Source organism: Sorex araneus, chromosome 11, assembly GCF_027595985.1.
Source record: "Sorex araneus isolate mSorAra2 chromosome 11, mSorAra2.pri, whole genome shotgun sequence".
In the NCBI taxonomy this organism is placed as follows: Eukaryota; Metazoa; Chordata; class Mammalia; order Eulipotyphla; family Soricidae; genus Sorex; species Sorex araneus.
Genome location: NC_073312.1, coordinates 35,216,930 through 35,242,312, shown reverse-complemented (window position 1 = coordinate 35,242,312; position 25,383 = coordinate 35,216,930). Strand labels below are relative to the sequence as shown.

At 34.9% G+C, this 25,383-nt stretch overlaps 1 protein-coding gene across 4 annotated transcripts in view; it reads left to right on the top strand.

The window, feature by feature from the left end:
• The window catches only part of PCGF5 (polycomb group ring finger 5), a 110,377-nt gene extending 85,321 nt beyond the window's left edge, over positions 1-25,056 (top strand). For 3 of the 4 annotated variants that reach the window (XM_055118925.1, XM_055118926.1, XM_055118924.1), the window contains exons 6-10: positions 1,799-1,947; positions 4,452-4,550; positions 7,547-7,636; positions 13,093-13,152; positions 19,411-25,056. In XM_055118925.1, the coding sequence (XP_054974900.1) occupies positions 1,799-1,947; positions 4,452-4,550; positions 7,547-7,636; positions 13,093-13,152; positions 19,411-19,458 (446 nt within the window). In that variant the 3' untranslated portion in view covers positions 19,459-25,056. The remainder of the gene's footprint in view (positions 1-1,798; positions 1,948-4,451; positions 4,551-7,546; positions 7,637-13,092; positions 13,153-19,410) is intronic. The other variant, XM_055118927.1, reaches the window with a different exon arrangement.
• Positions 25,057-25,383: the final 327 nt, after the last annotated feature.

Sequence of the window (25,383 nt, the reverse complement as noted above, 5' to 3'; positions counted from 1 at the left end):
TGCTTGAGCTGAGGAGGATTCAGGGATGGATCCTACCCTCACCATCTGCTCAAGAAGCATTTTCTTCCTTGCCTTCAGATGTCTCATGCCTCAGACTGTGTGCCTGACCTGTCAGTTGTAACCTAGCTTGGAGCATGGTAGGTTATAGGCAGGCTTTCAAAGTTCAAGGGAGATAACAGAGGGTCTGAGACCCCAGCCACTGGCAGATGCCACTGGTAGCAGCAGACAATCCCTCTGGTCTCTGCCTATGTGAGGGTTGACTGAAAATGTACCCTAGCTCAGAGTACTTGTCTCTGCCTGTTCCTAACTGTATCCTATGTGGAAGGCATGCTCTGCCCTTGTTATTGAGCACAGGGAATCCAGCTTTTCACAGTTACACAGCTGGAAAGGAGCTGATTTTACACAGACTTCATGTAATCACTGACTGCACTGTGCTCTGAGGCTGGGGAGACAGAAAATGTGGGTTTGCATAGATCCATGATAGACCTTGTCGGAGAAATGTTCTGTCCTTGTTGTGGATGAGAACGAATAGGTGTTTACATCCAGGAAGCAGTTTCTAGATGGCTGCTGTAATCTGTCAACTCCATCCAACCCTCACAAACCAGGCATGGTGGACTCCCAGTTTGTGTAGTAATGAGCACCTCAAAAGACCTGGCAGGTGTTATTGAACCCGGGTGCCATGTGAATGAAGACAGAGAATCTAGCAGAGCCAAGCCTTACCCTGGATGTATGGTGTAGTGGGAGGAGGCGGGTGATCCTGATCTCATCTGTGTTTATCATTCAAGCACAGTGTGGGGTGCTGATGACTCCAAGAAAAAGGTGAGCACTGGGAAGGTATCCATATCCTTCTCCCTCATTGAAGAAGTGCATCTTCTTTTTGCTGTACATGGTTAGGTTCTAACGTCAGCAGTTTTCCAATAGTTTAATCTACCAGTAACCCCCTCACTGATCTCTGCTCTCCACAGTCCTGTTCTCTACCATAAGTCTCTGTATTTCTCATGCCTGGCCCTTCCTGCTCCCATTCTCTGATCCTCTCAAATCCTGGGTCACTCAGTGTAGGGGTGACATACCTGTAGATCCCTAGAGGGGAGTTTCTGAGCCTATTCCTCTTGGTCATGTGCTTTTGACTTCTGACCCACCCATGTTGATATTCTTTGACACTCTCTCCTCTACTGTATTCTTTCCCCAAACATTCGCCTCTCCTAAAGGAATTAACTCCAGTAAAGACACAATTTGTTGTCTCTTTGTGAAAAGAGAGGAGCCCAGGCTCTTGATTAGGTTGCCAGCATGGGGGAAGAATCTTTTCTAGTTTTTAAGTGACCTAATAATTAATTGCAGTTATTTTTGTGACCAAGCATAGCTAGTCTGTAATAATTCCTTTGAATATCACAGTGAGCCTAGACATTTTAGTCTGTTAATAAATCACTTACGGTTTGGAAAAAAAAACTGGGCCTGGAGGGATACAGCAGGTAAGGTGCTTGGCTTGCATGCAGCTGACCCAGGTTCAACCCTCTAGCATCCCATATGATTCTCTGAGCCCTGCCCCTCTTTCTTACTCCCATAAGTGATCCCTGAGTGTAGGAGTAAGCCCTGAGCACTGTTGACTGTGACCCCCTCCCCCAAAATTTTTAAAATTTCTTTTGTTTTGTTTGGAACATTTAAGACATATTAAAATTGTCAGCTATTTATAATCAATAACTGTTAAATTAAGTTGATGTAAGTTTACTGTTCAGATGATTAACATTGCTATTAACTTTGAAATCAAGTTCAAGTCATATTTTATTTTTCTTTAATACAGATGATACTTCAAAAATGGACAAACCTAAAGTAGATGAAGAAGGTGATGAAAATCAAGATGACAAAGATTATCACAGAAGTGACCCACAGATTGCTATTTGTCTAGATTGTCTACGAAATAATGGACAATCAGGAGACAATGTCGTAAAGGTGGGTGGACAAATGCCATTTGTTATAATTTTATAACAAATATTTTTAATATTTGCTTTCAGAGTTTTTATGAACATAAGCAGAATGCTATTCTTTGCCATCCTTACCTACAAAGGCAGCTTACCTACCCAGATACTTTGTTTTCGTCTCTCTCAAGCAAATCGTCCTGGGCTACTGCCACCATCTAGTGGCTTGTACAGAAAATCGAGCCTCTCTCTCTCTTTACCTCCTTTTATACTTTTGTTGGGAGTTCATACCAAGTGCGTCCTCTCTTCAACATGAGAACCAACTCAGATGCCAGTAATTTCATGTCCGGCAGTGACTCTAATCCTTTTCTTTATTTTTTCATGTCATTAAATGCCTGTGAACTTCTAGAGCTCCTGAGTTCCTAGATATTTTCTGTATTCTTAACATTTCTTGTTCACAGTCATATATTTGCTAGCTGAACCTTTCTGTAATGGATCCCTGTACTAAGAATTTTAAGCACTCTACTTCATCTTCTTTGGTCTTTTCATTTTGTGTTATTTAAATAGTGATTTCTACCTGTTTATTGCAAACAGCCATTTAACAACTTTAGCTTTTAGATTTTTGTCACATCCTGGCAAATGCCATCTATTGAAAATGTTTCTTTTATTTCGTATTTTATTCAGATACCTATCATCTATCTCTTTTCTTTTACTTCCTCTTTATAATCTGTAAACCAGTGTGTTCATTTAAAAAAAACACTAATCTTTTATTGGCATGTTCCTATTAGAAAATTCAAATCAGTACGTCAGACACTCAGATTGTTTTTAACATTATGCAACATAGAATTATGAGTTACTTAATGAATTTTCACTATGTGGATATTAGACCTGAAAATTTAAGTAGCAAGAGGACACTTCTTTATTCAAGAAACTTTGGCTAGGTCTTAGTTTAACTACAATAATATAAGAAAGGTTGGCTGTACAAGGCATATAATAGTAGTATTTCTAGAGGCAGTTCCTATGTAATTGTATAAAAGTACCTGTTTATACTTCCAAGCTTCTCAGTTTATTTGTTCTGGTGCAATACCTGTTATTATTTTTTTTTTACATTTTTTCACCAAAGTTTTTTTTTATCTTTGTTCTTATAAAAATAGTAAAAGAAATGATGCAGCAATTAAAGTGATGACACTAGAAAAATCAAGTTAGCTCTAGAAAATTACTGTTTTAAAACAAAATGAAACAGTGGTAAAGAAATAGAAGAACAGTATACCTGGATCATTCTGAGGCCAGTATTTCCTGAATGTAAAACCAGTGAAAGAATTTTCATATATCGAAGAACACAACAGAATGAAAAGGCAGAACAAAATATTTGCAATCATATATTTAATAAGAGCTTAAAATGCAGGATATTTAAATAACTCTTTAAAAATTAAATAATCCAATTTAAAGGTGAAGGAAATAGACATTTTTTAGTTTCAGTATAGAAAGGATGAATAAAGATAAGAACAGGTAGCATCACTAGCCAGAGAAATTAGTGTCAAAACTGCAAAACTCACAGCTATTAGGATAGCTACTATCAAAATCAAACCAAAGTATTATGTCAGTGAAGATGGGATATTGGAACACTTATGCCCTGCTGGAATAGTAAAATGCTTTGACTTTATGGAGAACTATGGAGATTCCTCAAAAAAAAAAAATTAAATCAGAGCTACCTTGTAACCCAACAGTCTCTTGTTTCTCTATATATTGCCAAGAAAATTAAAGCCGAAACTTAAAAGTTAAAATTGTAATTTCGCGTTGCAGATTTGTATTAGTGTAGTCGAGTCAAGGAATTTATAGCTAGCAAAGCACTGCCAGAGACTCTCGATACTAGCTGCATGTGTTTCCTCCTAAATTGTGTCTGTAAACTGCAAGGTTTTTTTTGTTACTCAGGATCTTGTGATCTAATTGGCCCCTCTCTATTGAATCTTAGGGGCTCCTTAGAGCCTTCTTTGAAATACTGTACTTTTTAAAGCTAGTTAAAGTTTGAGACATTTTAATGCTGCTGATGCTTTCAGAAGTAATGTGCTAATATCCATTATTTATGAATTTTATTTTCAGTAAAATTTTTGATGCATACTTTACCAGAATGTCTAGGGGATGCAAGCATTTTCTAATACACATGATACAGTGCCTTCTTTAAAAATGTCAGGGCTTTGGGGACTGGAGAGATACAGTACGGCAGGTAGGGCACTTGCTTTACATGCAGCTGACCCACATTCAGTCCCCCATACCTCATAGAGTCCCCCAAACCCTATGAGGGATCCCTCACTACAGAGCTAGAAGTGTGCTCTGAGCACTGCAAGGTGTGCCCAAAAACAAATAAAGAAAATATCATTTCAGTGGGCAAGAATTAGAAATCTTTTTCACTCACAAGTATTAGAGAACTGTACATAGAAACGTTTTTAGAATAACATTAGAAATATTCAAAATGATAGTAGAAGTGACACCTATAGTTTAAAAGGTAGATTATATTAATTAGTAATCTTTATTTCCTAGGGTTTAATGAAGAAATTCATACGATGTTCTACACGAGTAACTGTGGGAACTATTAAAAAATTTCTAAGTTTGAAGTTAAAACTTCCAAGTTCTTATGAGGTAAGTTAATAATCTAATCTTGTTTATTGTGTTGATCTGAAGTAAAATTCATCAAGAAAAGTATTTAACAGAATAAATTTAAATTAACTTTTATGGAAATGGTTTTGTATCCAAAGTTCTAAGCTTAAGAATATAATTTATGTAATTTGTATTTTATATAAGATAACATCCTGACTAAATCATGGTAGTAATATGCTTGAGTTTTATAATTAGAGGACATTTTAAAAGAAAGACTACATTAGTATTCTCAAAATAAATAGAGCAGCTAAATGAATTATTTTCAATTTCCAACATGCTTTAGAATGTGTTTTTTTCCTCCTTTGAGATCTTTGAGATCCATTTTTATCTAATTCTCTATAGACTCATTATGTAAGATGTCTTTATCAAAAGAGATTTGGTGACTAATAGTCTTTTAGTTCCATGATATGCATAACTGATCTTGCTTGGCACTAAGTTATAACTATATAAATTTGATTCACTGATTTCTTTACTGGAGGGATAAATTACCCTGATGTTGATATAGCACCATTTTTAATGTGTTCAGTATTTAGAGAATATGATCCTAGGCTCTAACATAATAAGGAAATGACAATCATTTCTGACATACTCTGATGACAGTCTTACCACTTGTATTAGTTCCTTTTTCTTCCCCTTTCGATTCTGGTTATAGGACCAACACTAGTTTCCTTTATAACAAAGACTTTAAAGACAATGCAGCTTTTTGAGCTTATGTACAATATTAACATGAGTAGTCATAGCAGAAATAAAAGGATTTGATCAAGCATTTAAAGGTATTATATATTTCAAGAAAGCTTTGAACATACTTAAATTTTTTCTCAGGTGACTAATAGTTTTATATTAAAAATTAATCTTTGCTATGGTTTTGTCCACATATAGCAAAAAAATTCCCAGAGAAATCAACATTTATTTAAGGAAAACTTTGTGAAAGGTAACCAGAGTCCCATATACTTGATTAAAATGCAATATGCTAACAACAAATTATAGGTGCAACAATGAAAAAAAGAAATAAAATTATTACCCTTACTTGGTTTTTCACTATATTCTTCAATTGCAAAGTATCTCCACAGATTTATATCCTTTTACTGTGACTTATTGAACAACTTTTTCTAATTCTCAGGACGTTGTTAGAGCTAAGTGAATAGTTTATCTCATGGTCTTACTGCTGGGACATACTATATTCCTTCATAGAAAAAGATAAGAAGAAAAGGCAGCATCCTCTCCTTACCTATCCCAATGCAAAGGCCTTTTCCTAAGATTTCTAGAAGCAGTTAACTGGTTGCCTCTTACTTTGCATCCCAGCAGTGTAGAGGGGTGATTTAATGCAATGCCTGGCAATTGAAACTTCTGTAACAGTATTGCTAATTCTGTCAGGATAGCTAATACTTGATAATGAATTTCATCCAAATAAGTTCCTTTGACTTCTTTGCTCATGTGTTTATAATATGGACGGCATAAAGATAATCAGGCAGGAGAGATACTACAGTGTTCAGGCTGCCTACCTGACTTGGATTTCCAGCATCACATGGTCCCTGAACATCACAAGTTTGGCCCTGGAGGCCTGCAGCACCACTGAAGTGGCCAGGGAACCCCTCTACCACAGGGCCTGAGCAACACTGCATTCTCCAGCCCTTGACTGAACTGCTGGCCTAGTTGCCGAAGAATTGCCATGGGCCCACTGAGTGCTGCTTGGGAAGCCCCAATCCCCAAATTAATAAAATTATATCTGAAAAGCATTTTGAATTCCATGTTACAATGTAGCACTGTCATCCCATTGTTCATCAATTTGCTAGAGCAGGCACCAGTAACGTCTCCATTGTGAGACTTGTTACTGTCTTTGGCATATCGAATACGCCACTGGTAGCTTGCCAGGCTCTGCCATGCGGGTGGGATACTCTCAGTAGCTTGCCCGGCTCTCGGAGAGGGACGGAGAACTCGAACCCGGGCCGGCCACGTATAAGGCAAGCGCCCTACCCGCTGTGCTATTGCTCCAATTATAATAACTAAAAAAATTCAGTTACTTTAGCTAAAAGTTTGTCTAATAAAATTGGAATTATAATCATTTTTTATAATTACAATCATTTTTGACAAATAATTATTTCAAGCGCATTCTTCTCCCTTTTCACATAATTTATGTGAATTTATGGGGTTTTTTTTTCAATAATTGGAGAACTGCAGAAGTTGTAGAGTCTTTAAATTGTAGAGTCTTAAAATTAACATTTTAATTATTCTTTATTAATTTATTAACTCATAGACATAGTTCCATTTGGCCTCCTGAAAGATTTAGAAAATAATTTACGTAGAGAAAAAGACAACATTAATAAGTATATAACCTTTTTTGAGTTTCATGCAAGGTGAAAAAGGGTTCTTAAATATTAGCAGCAAGTGCTACTCAAGCAGAAAAGAGAAACTTGGGGGTGGAAGGCTAGAGAGGCAGCCAATGGCATGCCTAATTCAGTCAGTTGACAATAGGTAATTACTGAAAATTAGGCCTCAGAGGGTCTATAAATCTTGTGTCTATATTCATTCATTTACTGTCTCTTTAAATACAAATTGAGAGAAAAACAAATACTTCCACCTTGGGATTGTAAGAGGATCCTGAGAAATTAATTTATAAGCCAAAGGTGCTATGATGAAGATGAGTCTTCTGCAGTTTTATTTAGTAGAAGTTAACCCCCCCCACCTCCACTGTTGCCCTCCACAAAAGTCTGAAACCTCAAAAGTACATGGGGAAATGGACTAAGAAAATTACATTGCATTAAAAACTATATGTATTTTAGATATAGGCATATGAGAAATGTATATTTGAATCACCTATATTTAAATTATTATTGAAGTGATGTGTTAGCACTTTAGCATTTAGCTTTCTTTTCAGTGAGCAATCTTTTATTGTAACTTTGAATCTTTTGAAAATAAAAGTGTACAAATGCTTAAAATTCAAAATTGCTTTCATTAATGGATCTTTATTCTTTTTAAAGTTGGATGTGCTGTGCAATGGTGAAATTATGGGGAAGGATCATACTATGGAATTCATCTACATGACAAGATGGCGATTAAGAGGAGAAAATGTAAATTGCTTTCATATTTACCTAAGTGTATAAATTATATATATTTTTTACATTTAGCTATTATTTTAATACTTACAAGAAAAAACTGAATTGAAAAGGAGATCCTCATTTCTCTTATTTTTTTCTCCCAGTGACCTTATGACAAGTAGTCCCAAATTTAAGTCTTTTCCTTTCTTTTTTGTTTTTTTTGTTTTGTTTTTGGGCCCCACCATGAAGCTCAGGTGTTACTTCTGGCTATGTACTCAAGAATTATCCCTGGCAGTACTCAGGGGACCAGATGAATGCCAGGGATAGAACCCAGGTCGGCCACGTGTTAAGCAAACGCTGTACTATACCCCCTGTACAATAACTCTGGCCCCCTCCAAAGCTACCTGCTTTACTATCACCCAGGCCCTACAAATTTAAGTCTATATTAAATGTGGTCTTGTTATAAATAAGGTAAGTTTGAAACTATATCCAAGTATGCTCAGAACTCTATTGCTCACAAGACAAAGAAAGCAGCATGTAAGTGCATTTTACTATGAAAGAGGAAGAACAAGTTTTGCCCTGACTACATGTAGTGAACAGTGAGGTTTTTTTATTATTATTGTAATAGAAGGAACAGGAAAGTGTAGAATTTAGATCATCTTTTTTTCAGGATCATAATTTATATCGAAAGTATAAAATCAGATTGAAGGGTAAGTGATTTTTCAGTGGTTTCTATGGCAGAATTAGATAGTTCCTAGATAATAAGCAACATGAAGAACAAGATTAAAAATAGAAACCTTTGAGGAAGTCCAAAACCCAGAAGGAGCATTTCCTAGGTTGAACTATATCTTTGATTTAGAGTTAATTAGAAAGTTCAAGTACTTTTCTTGCAAGTTATTGATGATATTGGGATTAAGGTTTTAAGTCTGGTAGCACACTAAGAAACAAGAGTAGTAACAACCAGGGATTTCTTCAGAATCTGTTACACAAATAAACAAGCATTAAGATTGACTAGAAGGTTATAATGTGTGACTTTCAAGGACTTTCAGATGTTAAGATTCTGGTGTGTTTGTGGCAGAGCATGTCATTTGAAACTGGATAACTTTTATCTCTATTCTGTTAGTTTTATTAAAAATAGAAATTAGTGAAAACCACAAAATTTAGAAATATAACTAGAGTAGTATAAAGTATCAGATATTAAGTATGTTGTCATGTTGTAGAATATGTTGCCTTGTTGTAGAGATTCACAGATACACTTAACTTCTGGATGAAACTCTTTGGAAACATTTTTTTAAAAATTGTGCTGTTCAGTGGGTAGGATCTTTGGCTCTTTTCAGAATAAATGTCTTCATGTGATATAATAACTGAATCACCTAGTATCTTAAATCAGAATTTCTTTATCTGTTCCAGTGCTACTTAGGTAAAGTTTTTCTTGTAAGATTGAATTTTCATGGCCAGGAAGAAAAAGTTATTTCTAATACTGCTCACTAGTTGTGTGCCATTAAAAAACTTATTAAACTCCTATGGGGCTCTTTCTTTTTTATTCTTTATCTAATCGTCTTTGTAAATTTGGTAAATTACCACTTTCCTTTCTATGACATTTTATAATTTTTCTCAATAGTGCATACATCACCCTGATTTAATCCTTACAATCAAAACATTTCAGGTACTAAAAATGCAGATTACATAACTAGTTGATTCTCAGCGAGAACTGATATTGTGATATTACACACAATAAAATTGTATTGAATGTAATTTTAACCTTGATAGTCCTTCAGCATTTTTAGTATTAGTGCTTGAAATTATCATTAATGAATATATTTGCCTTAAGACTGAAGAAATGTAAGTGGTCATCCACTGCAGGGCCGCTAATAGCTTTATTTGTTCTTCTCAAGGTCCTTTTCTAAAGGTTGCCCACACACTCCCAAGTATTTAAATGTTAATATTAAAGCATGAAATATTTGTGCCATAGAAATTGTTCTTAATAAACTATCAATTAAATCAGTCTTTACTCCAATTATGTTTCTGATTATACACTTCTGAATAGTTTTAAAATGCCTTGGTTATTTAGGCATATCTTACTAGAAATTGCTTCCAAAAATGGCTCAATAACTAATGACATTTAATTTTGATGAAACAAAGTAGACCAGTAAATAGAAAAAAAAATTATTTTTTTTTTTAACATGTCGTGGAATAGTTTTGGTTTTTTAGCATTAGAAAATGTTTTTGCTTATTCTCCTCCTCCAAGCCTGGTATGCTGTCAGTCTTTTGCAATTTCAGTAGTCTGGGGATTAGTAGTTCTTTTTTCTAGTTGTACAAAGAAGAAAATCCCTGAAGTTCCATTATCCATCATTATGAAATTATGTGACTCTGCCACAAGAGCACTAAATCAGAATCAATTTATTGTCTTGCCACCTTCATTTGGACCATCAGATGTAAGTCATGGTCGCTCTCCTCCAGGATTTCCATAAACTCAACTGACTAGTTCCCATGCTTCTCCTTCAACCTCACCCAACACAGCAACCAGACTGATCCTCTTAAAACAACTTAAAACTTGTTGCTCTTTACTCTACACACTCCATTAACATCTAGTATCACTTAAGTAAAAGCCACAGATCTGAGGCCAAAGAGATATAACACTGAAGTTAAGACAGAACACCCATTAGAGCCCTAGTACCACATGGTCCGCAAGAATTATTGGGTACCCCCTTGGAGGCCCCAGAACATGACCAGGTAATTCCTGGCACTACAGGACCAAAGAGCACCATTCTTGGGCCTCACATTGATGCTGGCCCGGCCAGTTGAGAACCCTGGGCCTCTTGAGCATCACTTTGAGGCCCCACTACCACCGAAGAAAAAAGGCCAAAGTACTTTCCGGGACTTATAGAAATGGCCCCCACATAATTTCCCTAGCTGTCTTTGCAGTTTGTTGACTCTTCCTCTTGTTGATCTCTATATTTCTTCAGACAGGCAAGGCTTGCTCTTCCTGCCCCGGTAGATTTCAAATTTGCCTGCCTTACCCTCATTGAATTCGCTTCAAAATTATCTTCTCTGTAGGAACTTTGTCTTCCTGTTTCTAACAACTCCTTTCCCCATCTGACACTCTCAATCCCTTTTCCCTTTTCGTGCTTCACTGTTCTCAAAGGTGCTCCCAAGTGGTGCTCAGGAGGCTCAGGGCCCCACCAGCAGATCTCAGCCAACAGACGGATGACCCAAGGCTGAGTGCTGCTCAGGATCTGCAGTGATAGGGCTGCCTGCAGAGCCATATCAGACATGTAATACTGGGAAATTTTTGACATTAATGAATTGTCTGTCTTCTAGCAAGGTTTTAGCAATTTGTAATCATATCAGTAACATCTGAGTGTCCATTTTTCTGACATACTCACGAACACTGCTTAGTATCAGTTTTTCTTCTTTGAACTTTTGTTTCATAGTGATTGCTGTTTTATCCCTTTTAAGCATATCTTATGAAAATGTTTACTCTTTCATATTAATGTCTAGGAATGTCTTATGTATCTGTGTTATCTTTTATTATGTTTTGACATCTCTTGCCTGCTTCCTAGTTTTGATGAAGTTTTTTTAATCCTTAAAATTTGATTACAGATATTTTTCTTGAAAACTTAGTAAGAATTAATATGATATAATAAAGTACTGATCAGAATAATATAATGGATATTATGGGTTTAGTTATAATGGATAAGGGCTTAGTTGTTTTGTAAATAGCTTGTGTTTGTTAACTTTTCTTATTATAATTATCTCTTTTATTCAGTCTCATCCCTAAGAGCTTACTGTTAACATCCCTTTCTATTCAGCCTCAGCTTTTATCTTAGAATCATATTCCTCCTGCCTACCTTCTCTTGGGTAGATTGACTAGAGTCTGCTCAAGTAGAGCCCTTCCCCCAGATGATCCTGTTTGGTCTCATCTCTTACACCCGTACCAAAAGTTATTGCACCAAACAAGCCAGTTTGTCTTGCTTTCCTTTATTTTCAGTATCAATTAATGTTAGGAAATGTAAATATCCAGCTTGACTTACCCCCCCCCATCCCAAAGGGATTAATAGAAAACTTTAATCACTTGGTGAAATAGCCTCATAACTCTCTACTCTTCTTAAATTCCTGTAGGATTGCATAGTTAGGCTAAGTCTGATTAGGCCAAAGCTTAGTGACTCATAACAGAAAGGAGAATTTTGTCATGGGTAGCAACACTGGGCAAGCATGTCAGCGAGCACTGGACAGAAATCAGGGAATAAAATCTAGGGGAATAATTGCTAAAGTTGTTTGGGGCATGAAATACTAGAAAGTTTCTAAGATGTTATTTCAAAGGCTACCAAATGTTTGTTTTAATTAATGCTTAGCTATTCTTTCAGAAGGTATATTTTGAAAAGCCATTCTGGAATGTTAGGGTTTGTTCTTGTTTACATACCTTACTTATTTTATGTTTCTTTCCTCCATTTTGTAGAGGCATGCAGTGTTGAATTTATGTATGACATTAAGAATACATTTATTTTATAATCCATTACAATTAAAATGTCTTTGCATGTTTAACATGATACTGAAAAATCAAGAGCTGGGAATTATATTTTAATTTGAATGACAAGCTATTACAACAATTTAAAGTATGTTCACCCATTGATTTACTTAAAAGAATTTATATGTGGGGTTTCTGTGTGACATTTAGGGGATTACAGATTTGAACACAATATAAATTAAAGAAACTCATAGTACTATTAAAATAGATTTGAAAACTGAGATTCTGATATGAGCAATATAAAGAACCCTTCTAAAGCAGGAAATGGTAGCTCAGACAATGACTCAATGGCTTAAAACACTTATCTAGTAAGTGCAAGGCCAAGAGCTTAAATCCCAGTGCTGCTCATATACACTGAGGTGATCCCCAGAGCTTTGCTACTTGGAGCTCCCAGTGCAAAAGTGTCTGGAAGAAAATTCAGTGGTTTAAAAAGCACCCCCAATCCCTGATGCTACTGCATGCAGTCACACTCTCTGCAGGTTCCTGGTGAGGAAAAATTAATAAAGTAGAAGAGATCCCCATTTAATTCAGTCAAGTTTCATGCCTCACTTTTAGCTCTGGGATCCTAGAATATTGTTACATTCAGGGTAGTTGAAGAGATGCAGGAGAGAGTATGGCAGCAATAACTAAAGAAAGAGGATGTCCACCAAATGGAGCAGATGTCAGGGTTTTTGTTGGAAATAGTATTAAAAGAGGAGAGGGAAAGTATAGGCCACCATTTTGACAAGTGTTTACAGAATATTAACATGATCACATTTAGAGCTGAAATTATTTCAGGCTAAACTGACCAGTCACTGAGTTATTAAAATAGTTTATTTTTTAAGCTACCATATTTTACAATGTTTTACTGAAAATTAGCCATGTTGACTCATGTTTGACGTTAAAATATTTTAAATAATTAGTATTAAATATGTGTCCAGTTGTGGATGCCTCTTATCTGATGAGTTCATCTCCTCCGCAGTTTCGGTGTCTGAACTGCTCAGCTTCGCAAGTCTGCTCTCAGGATGGCCCTTTGTATCAGGTAAGAGGCACTCACGACTGTACATAAGATCCTAACGATGCCCCTCCACAATGGTGACTGCTTCCATCCCAGATTCAAATTCCTAGGATGCATACCTATGCAAAATGAATATAATCCATAAAATTTGATCTTTTCAATTCATTTCCCCAGAATTCCCATTATCTATTGACTTTTACTGAATGAAAATGATTATAACTGTTAAGGCCATATCTTATGAACCATAAAATAAATAAAACTTAATGTTATGAAGCTTGGAAAATGGCTTAAAGAACTGGAATGCATGCTTTGCATGTGAGCGCCTCAGGTCTTATCCCTTGCAACCAGGAGCTACCTTCAGTATCATCCTAGAAGTAGTCCCTGAGGACCTTCATATGACCCCAAAAGTAAAACAACAAAAAAATTTCTTCTTATAATTACCAGCATTAGCCCTTGAGAAGCTCTGCCCCACTGAATATCTCAGCTATACTTCCTTTTGTTTTCTAAGTAGACATTTTTACCTTTCTCCCCCAAGCAGAAGATAAAGTTAAATAAAATAATAACAAGTGCTAAATGTAATTGTTAGCTTGCTTACTTGACCCTGCCGTTAAGGACTTCTCTTGAGTCATCTCCCTTAGTAACAAAACTATAGTGAACTAACATAATACACTGAGAAAACTTGAACATGAATCTGAGAAAAGTTTAGTAAAAATTGAAATACCTTCTATAAATTTAGAAAATACTAATTGCTGAAGGTTTTTTTGGTTTGTTTTGCAATGTTGTAAGCATATTTAACAAGTATATTCAACATCAAGGGAAAATAGTGGGAAATTTTTTTCTCACATTAAACAGTTTAGAGTGAAGGATAGAGAGATCATTTAACTGATAGGTTTAGATTTGTATACATCTAAAAAGTGTGTATAGATGTTCCAGTTGCATTTAGCTTCACAGTTGATTTTGAGGAAGAATTATGATTTCCCTTCTGTAGCTACAGTTCATACATAGCTTTTTGCTTTTGCTGTAGGCAATAATGCACATTTCCTAAGATAGAGACATATTTTTGCATTTTATTCTAAAGTAGTACAAGACAACTGTATTAAGACCAGTTTTTTTAAATCCACATATTTTTTTTCTATCTTCAACACTTTGAATTTGTTTTAGTTTGTACCTTTAGCCAAAAGTCCCCTAGAAAATGTTTTAAAAAGTATCACTTTACTACAAGAAAAGATGTACATACATATTTTTATGCTATTATATTTATAAAGATTTCCTGAAATGGACAGTTTTCTATGAAATTATTAGTGGACCATAATTTATTCAAGAAGGAAAAGACCCTAAATCACTAGTTCATGGAAGATCCAAAAATATGGTGGGGTAGTGAGGCATGCCATAGCAATAGTACAGCAGGCAGGGCATTTGCCTTGCATATGGCCAACTCAAGTTCAATCCCCCAGACAGTAACTTTCACTTAAATTTACCAGTGAACTACATTTTTCTGCCCTTTTCCCCCCTTCCCTTTCTTCCTCTTGTACTCTCTATATAAATAGATCTATTATCTCTTTGTGAAACTCTTTGATAGTAATTTGGAAGTATTGGAACAACCGACCACTAACTTCTTTCCCAAGTATTTCCTAAGATCAAAGATCTTGTCATACTGATATTTCCCTAAAACACTACTCCCATACAAGAAATTTAAGTAGCAATTAAATATCATAGAGATTAATATAACCCCATAATTAAATTATAAAGTTTATTGAAAGGGAGAAACAATTGAGGGGAGCTTGGGCCACTCCCAGCAGTGCTTAGGAAACTATGTGGTGGTAGAGACTGAATTTAGGCCTTCATATGCCTAGATTGTGCTTCAACCCTGTGCGTTATCTCTCTGGCCTCTAAATTAATGAAATCTAAGATGGCTTTAAAGTTCACCAGGAAATACAACCAGGTGCTTCTAGAGGTCAGTCACAGGTTTAAAGGAATTGTGACTGACTTCTGTACCACCACATATATTTTAAAGCCTAATCAAAATTTTTGATACTAGAGGGCTGAAGAGAGGTAGTAGGAAGGGCAGGAAGGGCACTTTGCTTGCACAAGATGACCCAACTCTGATCTCTAGCATCCCATGTGGTCCCCTGAGCCTTACCAGAAGTGATCCCTGAGCACAGATCCAGGAGTAAACAGCCAGGTGTGGCAAAATAAATAAATAATTCTAGGGACTGGAGCAGTAGGAGTGTGCATTCATCTGATTCCAGTTAGGTCCCCAACACTGTTATTTGGGACAGGGTAACGGTGTGACCCAAGAAACACTGTACCTTTGGGCCCATGCTTTGAGCCACTGGCCCTTGTTGACTGAGACTCAAAAGCAGGACCTGTGCACCTCCTGAACATACTAGGGAGGCACCCCCCAAAACATATGTATGATACAATCTTAAATGTAGAATAATGACTAGTGTGTAGGAGTTTTCACAGAGTATTTCAAATTAGTAAAGGATTCATTTAACAGATATTCATTAAGCACTTAGCCATGCCCCACTCTTAAACCCCAGAATCCAGAAGTAAAGTTATCAATTTTTTTCCCCAGGGCTGAGGAAATAGTGCAGGAGACAGGGTATATGCCTGGCATGTGCAGGACCTCAGTTTGATCCCCAACACTGCATGTTTTCCTGGCACAACCAGGTGCAGCCCTGGTGGCCCTGGCACTACAAGGCCTGAAGCCCCTTAGCATTGAACCATCTGGCCCAATTGACCAAGTACAGCCAGGTATGACCCGCAGTCTTATTGAGCACTGCTTAGAAACCTCCTCATTCTTTTCCTTTTGGGAGATTTATACTCATAATGGTAACAAATTAAAAAAAAATGGATAAGAATTATATATGAGCGTTCAAAGAAAAATGAAATTTTTGATAAAATGGACAGTCACTTAATTTAAGGTGGTGATTTTATTATCAAAAAGTAGTGAAAGAAATCATCATATGAGTATCTGGGGTAAGATAGTCCCGTCCAGGGAGACCCTAATGCAGAGACCCTGAGGTCATGTGTGGTTGTTTGAGGACTCCAAGGAGCCTGTGAGACTGAGTGAAGACTGAGACTAGCGGTGGCCAATGAACTTGCAGGCAGACTTCCTATGGGTGGGAAATGAAACAGTGGGGCTTGCTTTTCAGGAATTATACTGAGACTACTGGTGGGGGTGAGGTTTGTGACTCCATCCAGATCTCATACTACCTGTACTTACTCAGTCCTTAAAGTAGTAAATGTTAAAAATAACCTTTAAGAATAAGAAGGAAATATGTTTAGTTCAATAATCTCAGAGTGGAAATGACCCTGTTGTACATATAAAAGAAAAATGAGTTGAAAATAGAGAAAAATACAAACACTATAACTAAGGAAATACTTTGAACATACAGCAGAAAAGCCATTAATATATAACAAAGTCATGTTAAAGACAAAGTTTGTTTTCCATATAAGGTGAACAAAAGACATTTTTACAAAACAAAATATGCTAATAAGAATATAAAATTATGACCTTATTTAAAAGTGAAGAAATGAAAAAATAAAATACTGTTTTCTGTAATGCCAAATTAAGAGTTGAACAAGATCTCAAGATTGATAAGACTGTGGAAGAATGAACATTTATGTTTCTTTCTGAACTATAAAAATGGGACCACTTTCTTAAAGCCCAGTATGAGTATTTATCTGAACTTTTTATTTTTTTTTTATCGAATCACTGAGATACAGAGTCATATAGGCTTCCCCCCCACACCTCACTCCTCCTCCCCCGCCTCTGTTTCCTTTTGGGCACTGTGGGTTGCAATGCTGTAAAAACTTCTTTTAAAATTAAGTATTTTGTTTGAGTCAGCAATTCTACTTTTTGGATCCTGAGGGATTTAGGTGAGGAATGGAGAGCAGGATGTACATACATTAGGTTTAGGTCAAGACTAATTTATAATAAGAGAAACAGTGGAATAAACTAAGATGTACAGCCAGAAAAGATTTATTGATTGTAATTCATATCTACAAGGCATTATATGCAGGCCTTAAAAAATGGCTACATGAGCCAGAGAGGTAGTATCATGGTAATGCTTTCAGTGTCAGTCCCCAGCACTGCCAGGAGGGATCACAGGGCACAGAGCCAGATATAAGTCCTGAGCTCCTCAAGTGTGGCCCCAAAACAGAAAATATATAATAAAAATGATCACATAGACTAATTATTTATGTAGAAATATTGATGATACTCTTAATGGACAAAATTATTTGCCAAACAACATGTGAATATGATTTCCAGTTTTGAAAAAAGTGTATACTTTAGACTACAGAATGTACTTTAAACTACAATGTACTTTAAAATGATTTGAGATAATTTGTTAGAATTCAAATAATTTTTTCTTTTTTTTTCCCCCAGGGACTTTTTTATATTTTCAAATTCCAAATAGTGAAAGCAAGTTTATGATAAAGAATTTATTTTTTTAAGATAATAAAGGATGTCAGAGTTAGTATTACTATTTTTAAAGCTATCACATTTGAAATATGTTTGAAAGTATCTGTTCTTTATTTTAATACTTGGTGAGACTGAGAACTAGTAACAATACAAAACGTAGGCTACTTCATGCTATTACATAACATAAAGAGACAGTGAAATGCCATATTTCATTATAGTATACGTGATGCCATTTTACTTCACAAAGCTGACCGACACACAGGGACTTCAAGTTTATCTTAACAATTTCCAGTATTATAATACATTTTAACGAAATTGTTCATCTTCCTGTTAACAGTAGGACAAAAATGCAAGGCCATTTTTACCCAAACTAGAAAATTCCAACTAGTGACTACTAAATTATTTTTCTCTCTTCTCAAAATTTATCCTAGTAGAATTAGTGTTGGATACTTTTGTATACAGAAAATGTACATTTTCTGTACATTTCTAAATGTACTGAAACACTGTACATTTCTATTTTTAAAAAGTCACCTGTTTACAGAAAATGTATAAATTCAGCAGTGTCAAGAATAGAATGCAAAGCTGGAAAGATTATTGTAGTAGAGAGCCAGATGTTGTCTGGAATTGGTAGAATATAAATTAGTAAAGTTAAGGCAGAATTTCTAAGTGGCGGTCGTTGTATCTGACCATGCTTTAGGAAACCTAGAGAGCTATGAAAAATGTAAATTTCTGTGCTTCACTACCAGATGCTGTGATTCAGCTGAAACAAGTAAAATTTAAACCAAAACAGATTTAGACCGTGGAAACTCAAATACCAAGACTTTCTCTAAATATTGGTAGTGACCTCACTGTTAGGAAGAACAAGATGTAGGAATTTCCATTTCTTTCTTCTAGTCTCACACTGAGCACAGGGGTAAAAGACTCCAGCAAAGTTCCCAGTATGTAACACAGCTGTGACAAGAGTAGAAATGATCATTTGGGGGCTTTTAGACTTTTAGATCTCACCTTTTCCATTACAGGAAAGACACAGTTCTATGTATTAAAATTTCCATTCACCAACAATGAAGAGAAACAGTAGCAAAACCATTCACTCTATAGGCCCTTTTGATTTTGTGATATTTGGGTTTATACGACATACCATATAAAATGGAAGGTAAAAACAGACACAGAAGTAGTGTGGCATATGCCTGTTTTCCATGAAATCCTTTTCTCTCAAGTATTATATGTGGTTGTATGACGCCTCTTCTATATGACTAGAGAAGCATGGAGGATAATATGAACCATCTAATTATGAAATGTTCAAGTCCTAATATTTAATAGTCTCAACTCATTGAAAGGAGGTAGTAGCTTAAATGTTTCAATAACAGCAATTGTTCATTTTGAAAGGGCAGTTAAATTTTAAATTATAAGAAATATGTCAGATTAACCTTGGTTTCTCAGATTCAGGGTCGGGAATTCTTTGTTAACTTGTCTGTCATTGGGCTCTCACAAGCAGTGACCAGCATAATCTAGACTATGGACTTGCATTGTTTAGCCGCACAGGGGTTGATGATTGGATGCCTTTAACCAGGGGTTGTGCCTCTCTCTGTTACATGAGTACTATACTACTCACATATTCACAATCTGAATATGTGACCAGTACAACATCTATATGCCTTTCTATTAGACCTTTGTTGCACGTTATGGAAAACTTGGCTGATTTTAGAAAAGTCGCAGTTGAAAATCCATGATAATTTTAACCCTGTCATAATCACTACTAGTAAAATAAAACATGTATTCTTAAAATCTTTTGTATGTGAATGATACTATTTTGATATAGTTTTTACTGACCATATGTTTTTATTTTATAGTCATACCCCATGGTATTGCAGTATCGACCAAGAATTGATTTCGGTTAGACCCCGGGGCATAGAGCCTGCTGAGATGAATCCTGCACTATTTGTTTACTCAACAGATTGCACAGGGAACCTGTATGTGGACTAGTGGGACACAACCAGATTTTCAGCATGCAAATAAGGCCATTATATGTCTCTTAAGTTGTCAGTTGCATTTATGTTGTTTCTATTAAGAGCAAACCAAGTGCCATTCTGCTACTGAACCATCTACATAAGGTGTTTGTATTGTCTCAGAATGTACAAGTCATAGTTAAAACCAGTCAGCTGTGTGGCCATGATTCAGCCATCTGAATATTTTGCTTGCCTGTTCTAAGGTTGTTCTAATGTTTGATTACACTAGTAATATGGCTCAATCTTTGTGGTGTTGCATTTTTCACATGCTATTTTATTCTTTTTTTAAATAGAGTACTGTACATGAAGCTAATTATTATATCTGAAATTATTTTATATGGAAAATATATTTAGAAAAGTGGTTTTGGATCCACTGTCCTATTCTCAGTAAGTTTGTGAGAGAGAGTGAGAGAGAGAGAATGTGTGTGTGTGTGTATGTGTGTACAAAACAGTTTGCTTTTGTATGTTCAGTTCTTTTAGGAAGAATTCCACTTTTTATTTAACATTAGAACACATAATTGTAGACATTTCCATTCATCTCTCTGTGTAGTCTACTAGATCCACAAGGAAGGCATGTTAGCTCTCTGGATTTAAAATGTGTCACTTCTTGGAGAACTGAAGTAAGATTCACAACCATTCAAAATGTGGGCAGCTGATTATGTTCATATGTAACAAAATTAGTGTGTATGTAAGGTTAATCTTTCATAATGCCTTATGACAAGCAGGTGCTGCTTCATGAAATGTCACTGTATAGTGTGCATAATTTGGTGTTTCTCTTATTTAATGAGCATATTCTTTTTTTTTTACATTGGCGTTGGGTATATGTCACTGGCATGCCAGAGGGTTTTGATGATTTTAAATATTAGAATTCTTAGGGCATATAGCACTATTTTATGGATTTCAAAAGCTCAAAGCAATCTTAGATTAAAACTTGCTTATCATATGTCCAAACCATATACATAAAATAGAATTAATGCTGACTTTGTAGATAAATATGCTAACCAAAAGTAATGGTTTTAAGATAACCATTTTAAATCTTGTAGTAATTGGGGGAAGTGAGACTGTTGTTTTAAACACAAGTTCATTAAAGTCAGAACTGAAATAATGTCATTGATTTTGCAGTTATGTTAAGTCTTCCATTCTTTTTGAGAATAGCTGCAGGTCGGAGAAAGTCTTGTTACCCTAAGTTACCTGAAGAATTTCATTTTAAACATTTTAAAATTTACTGTTTTCTTGAGTCTTTGGAAATTAATTTTTATTAACTGCTTCAAATACCATCTGAAACTTAAACAGTCTTGAAAGTTAGGAAAAAGATTTATTTTAGAAATCTGACATGAGCACAATCTGTGTTATGCACATAGTTTTTATACTACATACATGGTAGGTGTGCTATATTTTCCAATAAAATATATCACAAATTGTTGCCTTCTAAATGTCCAGATGTTTCTTAAGAATAAAACTAAAAATAGAAGGAGAGGAAAAAAACCACAAAATACAGCTAAATCTTGATGCACTTCACAATGTAAAAGATTGAAGCTTCATAATTATCTTTCCCATATATGTAAAGTTTATAATAAAGTTTCCTCATTCTGATTTTTGTGGCAGTACTTAATGTTATTTAGTTAGACTATATTTGTTCTTAGAAGGATTTGCAGAATTTTAAAAGCCAATTAGATTTCTAATTCTTTAAATGGTTGGACCATTTACAACCCAAAACTGAATTTACTCTTTAGCACACAGAAAGTATTTTGCTGTTTTTTAAAAGTCTAATTTTCTGAAATCCCTAAGAATTTGGACTTTTTTAATTCATTATATATTTGTCACACCTAGGTCGGTGATTTTCATGTGGAATTTAATTTTCTCATTTAATTCAAAATGAATTGAGAGTGTTTTTTATATACCACAAATGAAATCTAAATGTTTGGGGTCCCCAGCCAAAACTTTAAGAGCCTTAAAGGAGTTTTATATACAGCATTTTGTTAAATTTGGTCAATTGCATTAGTAGATGTAATTTCACTATTTTCACAGAAATGGCATAAGAAGCAGTTAGGGAATTGAGGATAGTTACAGATAAATTTTCTTCAGTGTCAATATGTTAACATTTTTATTGAAATACAGTGGAATATGTGCCAAAACATGAACCCTTTAAATATAGAAGAGTATCAGTTGTCATTTGGGGAAAGGTACACATTTTTATTATGGTCCTGTGTAATAACATTTAATGCTAGAACCACAGACTTCTTAGACTGACCTCTTTGGGTATATTCACCTATGATTTTGTAAGTGTGGGACTATTTTTGTGTCTTAATCCTTTAAATTCCCAGTTAATATTTTCCTCAGTCAGGTTTGCAAGAAACCAGGTACAGAAAAAAATTAACTGGTGACCTTTATGACTAGCTTTATAAATTTAGGTTTCTAATAAAATGTTCTTTATACAAATAACCTATAGGAATAATCATCTGAATTTGAAAATTCAGAATAAAATTCAGTTAAAATTTTCTTTAATCTTTTGCTTCGTAAGCAATAAACAGAAAGAACTTCCCCCTAAAAGATTTTATAATGTTTACTCTGCCTTAGCTATCATAGATACAAAAGGGTCAAGGAACTTTGGATGTAAATAGGTCTATGGTTATAGGCACTTAAAGTAATCTATATTCATCATAAGTGAACAGAAAAATCATAATGTGATCTTTTCCTTAGATTAATGAAATACTTTCAAAAAGTAAACAGAAAGGCCCTTTAGTGAGTAATACTGGGTCATCAATCTGGGGTGCATTTACTTTATGTAATTGTCTATTCACTATTTATGGAATAGTGTTTTTTTTTATCATTGAAAATCTATCACATACTACTGGGCCACATTTTATAGATGTAATGCATTTGCTCAACTATGTTATACACTCAAATGTAATCTAAATTTAAGTGAATCTTTAAGAACAAGTGAACTACATGATATTCTGAACTGTTTAGCTTTATGGAAAAATTTGAGAAAGTGCCTCATTAATAAAGTGCATTTCCGGTTTAGATACTGCATAAATTTTAAGTTAATCTGCACCAATCTCTTAGGAATGGTTGTGCATCTAAATAGGTGTTCATAAGTTAAGATTTTCATAAGAAAACTTCTTAAGATTTTCATAAGAAAATAGGTATCACCAAAGATATTTAACTGTTAATAACATCGTGGAGAGACAGTTTTAACAGTTTGGAGGTTGGAAACATTTTCATTCCAATTTGATTTGATATAGTTAGGCAATAACCTAGGCTAATGGCTAAAATGTCACCAAAGAAAGGCTTTAACTGGATTTTTATGGGGAGATCAATCAAGGGTAGATTTTTCTTAATGACCAAAATATACTTCCTCTTAAATATGTTCATTGGTTTTTTTACTAACATCTAAACCAGTTGTAGGTTTTGTCAAAAGAAACCGTGAAAAGTCTCCCCCTGGATAAAGGTGTGGAGTAAATACAAACTTGGAAAAGAAAACAATGGAAATTTAATGCTTAATTAAGGATACTTTTTATTCCATAGAGAAAGATTGAACTAAAATTATGCCTATTTAGTTCCTTGGTTCTTGGTGGTTTGTGAAATTTATGGAAGACAGATTTAGTAAAAGTGCGATGTGCTTACTTTGTATAGAAAAACATACATTCTGTTGGAGTTACTTAAGAAGTGCTTTCTTTTTTCTTGTATTCCAAAGCAAAATTTACATAGAGCCTGTGTTTTTTTTAAGTACCTGTCTTATTTCTCAGCTGTTACTTTGTTATTAAAATTTAGTCAGACAGCCAGATTTAGCAGATGTTTTCAGAACACATATCAAGAGAGTTTTAAACCTTCTCCTAACCCATTTCTTCTTGGGAGCACATGCTATGGACCACCCGACAGGCAAAGCTCACGTACTGTGAAGTTTTGGGGAGAGGCCCCCAAGTAAACTTTCTTGATTAGGATGAAAATTGATGGCACCATTACACATTCTGGTTTAGCATAAGAAATTTACCAGCAAGACTGCTTTATGCCAGTAAGATGTTTGTTAGTTGTAAAAATTGTAAAACTGATTTTGCCATGACTTTAATTTTCTGGACTAGAAATACAGAACTACAAAATATTACCAGAATGAATATCTCTACTATAAGGAGCATAGCATAACTGTTAGACATAAAATATTACTTACTATGCTAATATTTCTAATTTCTAAGAAACTTAGAAATCCTTTCAAAGCACAAATTAACCAACTGTTTCTGGATTTACTTGATAAGCTTAATTCAGAGAATTTTGATGAAAAAACAACAGACCGAAAGCTCGTTAAAATGTACTTAAAAATGCATTTCAGGGCTTATATGCATAAAAATTAAATATGCATAATTCTTTTACTGAAAGCACTGTCATTTTTCAGTGATTTAAAAGTGATTCTCTTCCTAGTCTAATGTAGTTTCCACAAATAGTGTGTTTACTTGATATCCTTGCTGTATTTCAAAATAGAATGAAAAGATTGAGCACTTTCTTTTTAGGAAACTAAGGAATTAAACTTGCAAGTAATTTATTTTAAATGCTCACCAAAATTGTATACTCTGGACACCCTTTTCTAGTATTGAGAGGAGACAGTTTTTGGAAATTAATTTAATTGTCTTTAAATCTAGAATCAGCTGCGAGAGATAAAAATGCAAGGCCTAGCTTTTAGAGCTTCATGAAAGATGAATCATCTAGTGCAAATAAAGATTAAATATTCTGGACAGTGTAGAGATAGTAAACACATTATCCATACTTCACATCGGTTCACTGGAACCAGGAGTTCTAAATAATAAGATACAATGAGATCAGCCTGATATTGTTTGGGATAGGTTTTCTTTTTCTGTGTGTTTTAGAATGGGAGTGGGGCCTAAGTGTCCTTATGAAGCTGTGGTCCGTAACGAGAGTTTGTGGGGGGAGCACCAGTGTTCTGCTGCATTCCTGCATCTGGCAACACAATGGCAAACATCAGCTTTTAATAGAGTAGCCCTCACATTAAATAAAACCATAATCAACTATATTGTACAGTTATGTTGCTCATTTTCCTTTGAAATATAAAATATTTTCAGCTTTTTTTGTCAAAGTGGTAACATCTTAATACAAATAAAAACCTTTTTGTGGTTGTAAGATTTAGCTTATAAATCATTCAAATTGAAGTGAAAGAATTACCAGGTCATTGTTAATGACTTAGTCTATTAAGAGTATATGTATTTTTGTAAAGGAAAAGCACTTGTAGATATTTAATCAGTACAAGATATATGTCTGTTTTGCAGAAATAAAATGCTGCTTAGAGATTCTCTTTAAATATTTTTTATTTTTGTGCTCAAATGTATTTTCTGTCAATCTATGGAATGTTCTGTACAAAGCTGTATGGTTGTACTGTTGGGCTAGATACTTTTGTTTTTTTTTAAATCTGGACTTAGCCAAGAATATTTGACCATGTTAAAAATAGTATCTTTGTTATTAAATTTTTGATTGCAAAATTCATTGTTGTCTGTCATCCTTAACATTGGTAGTTTTAGATTTCATTATAAAGTCTCCCCAAGTGTAACTTGAATCATCTATGTGTGTAGGCATCACCACCTCCACAGTATAAATAAATAAACTCTCATATGTGGGATATAAAAACACATAATAGGGGGAAAACAATTGGCCTGAGTCATCAGAACTAGAGATTTTTGTCTATAAAAATGAATTTACATAGGATGGGGAGGGTGGCAGAAGCCTTGGACAGCACTGGGGAGGGAAGCTGTACTCTGGTGGTGGGTGTGGTGTTGGGATGATGTCTGCATGAAAAGTATAACTAACTATCAC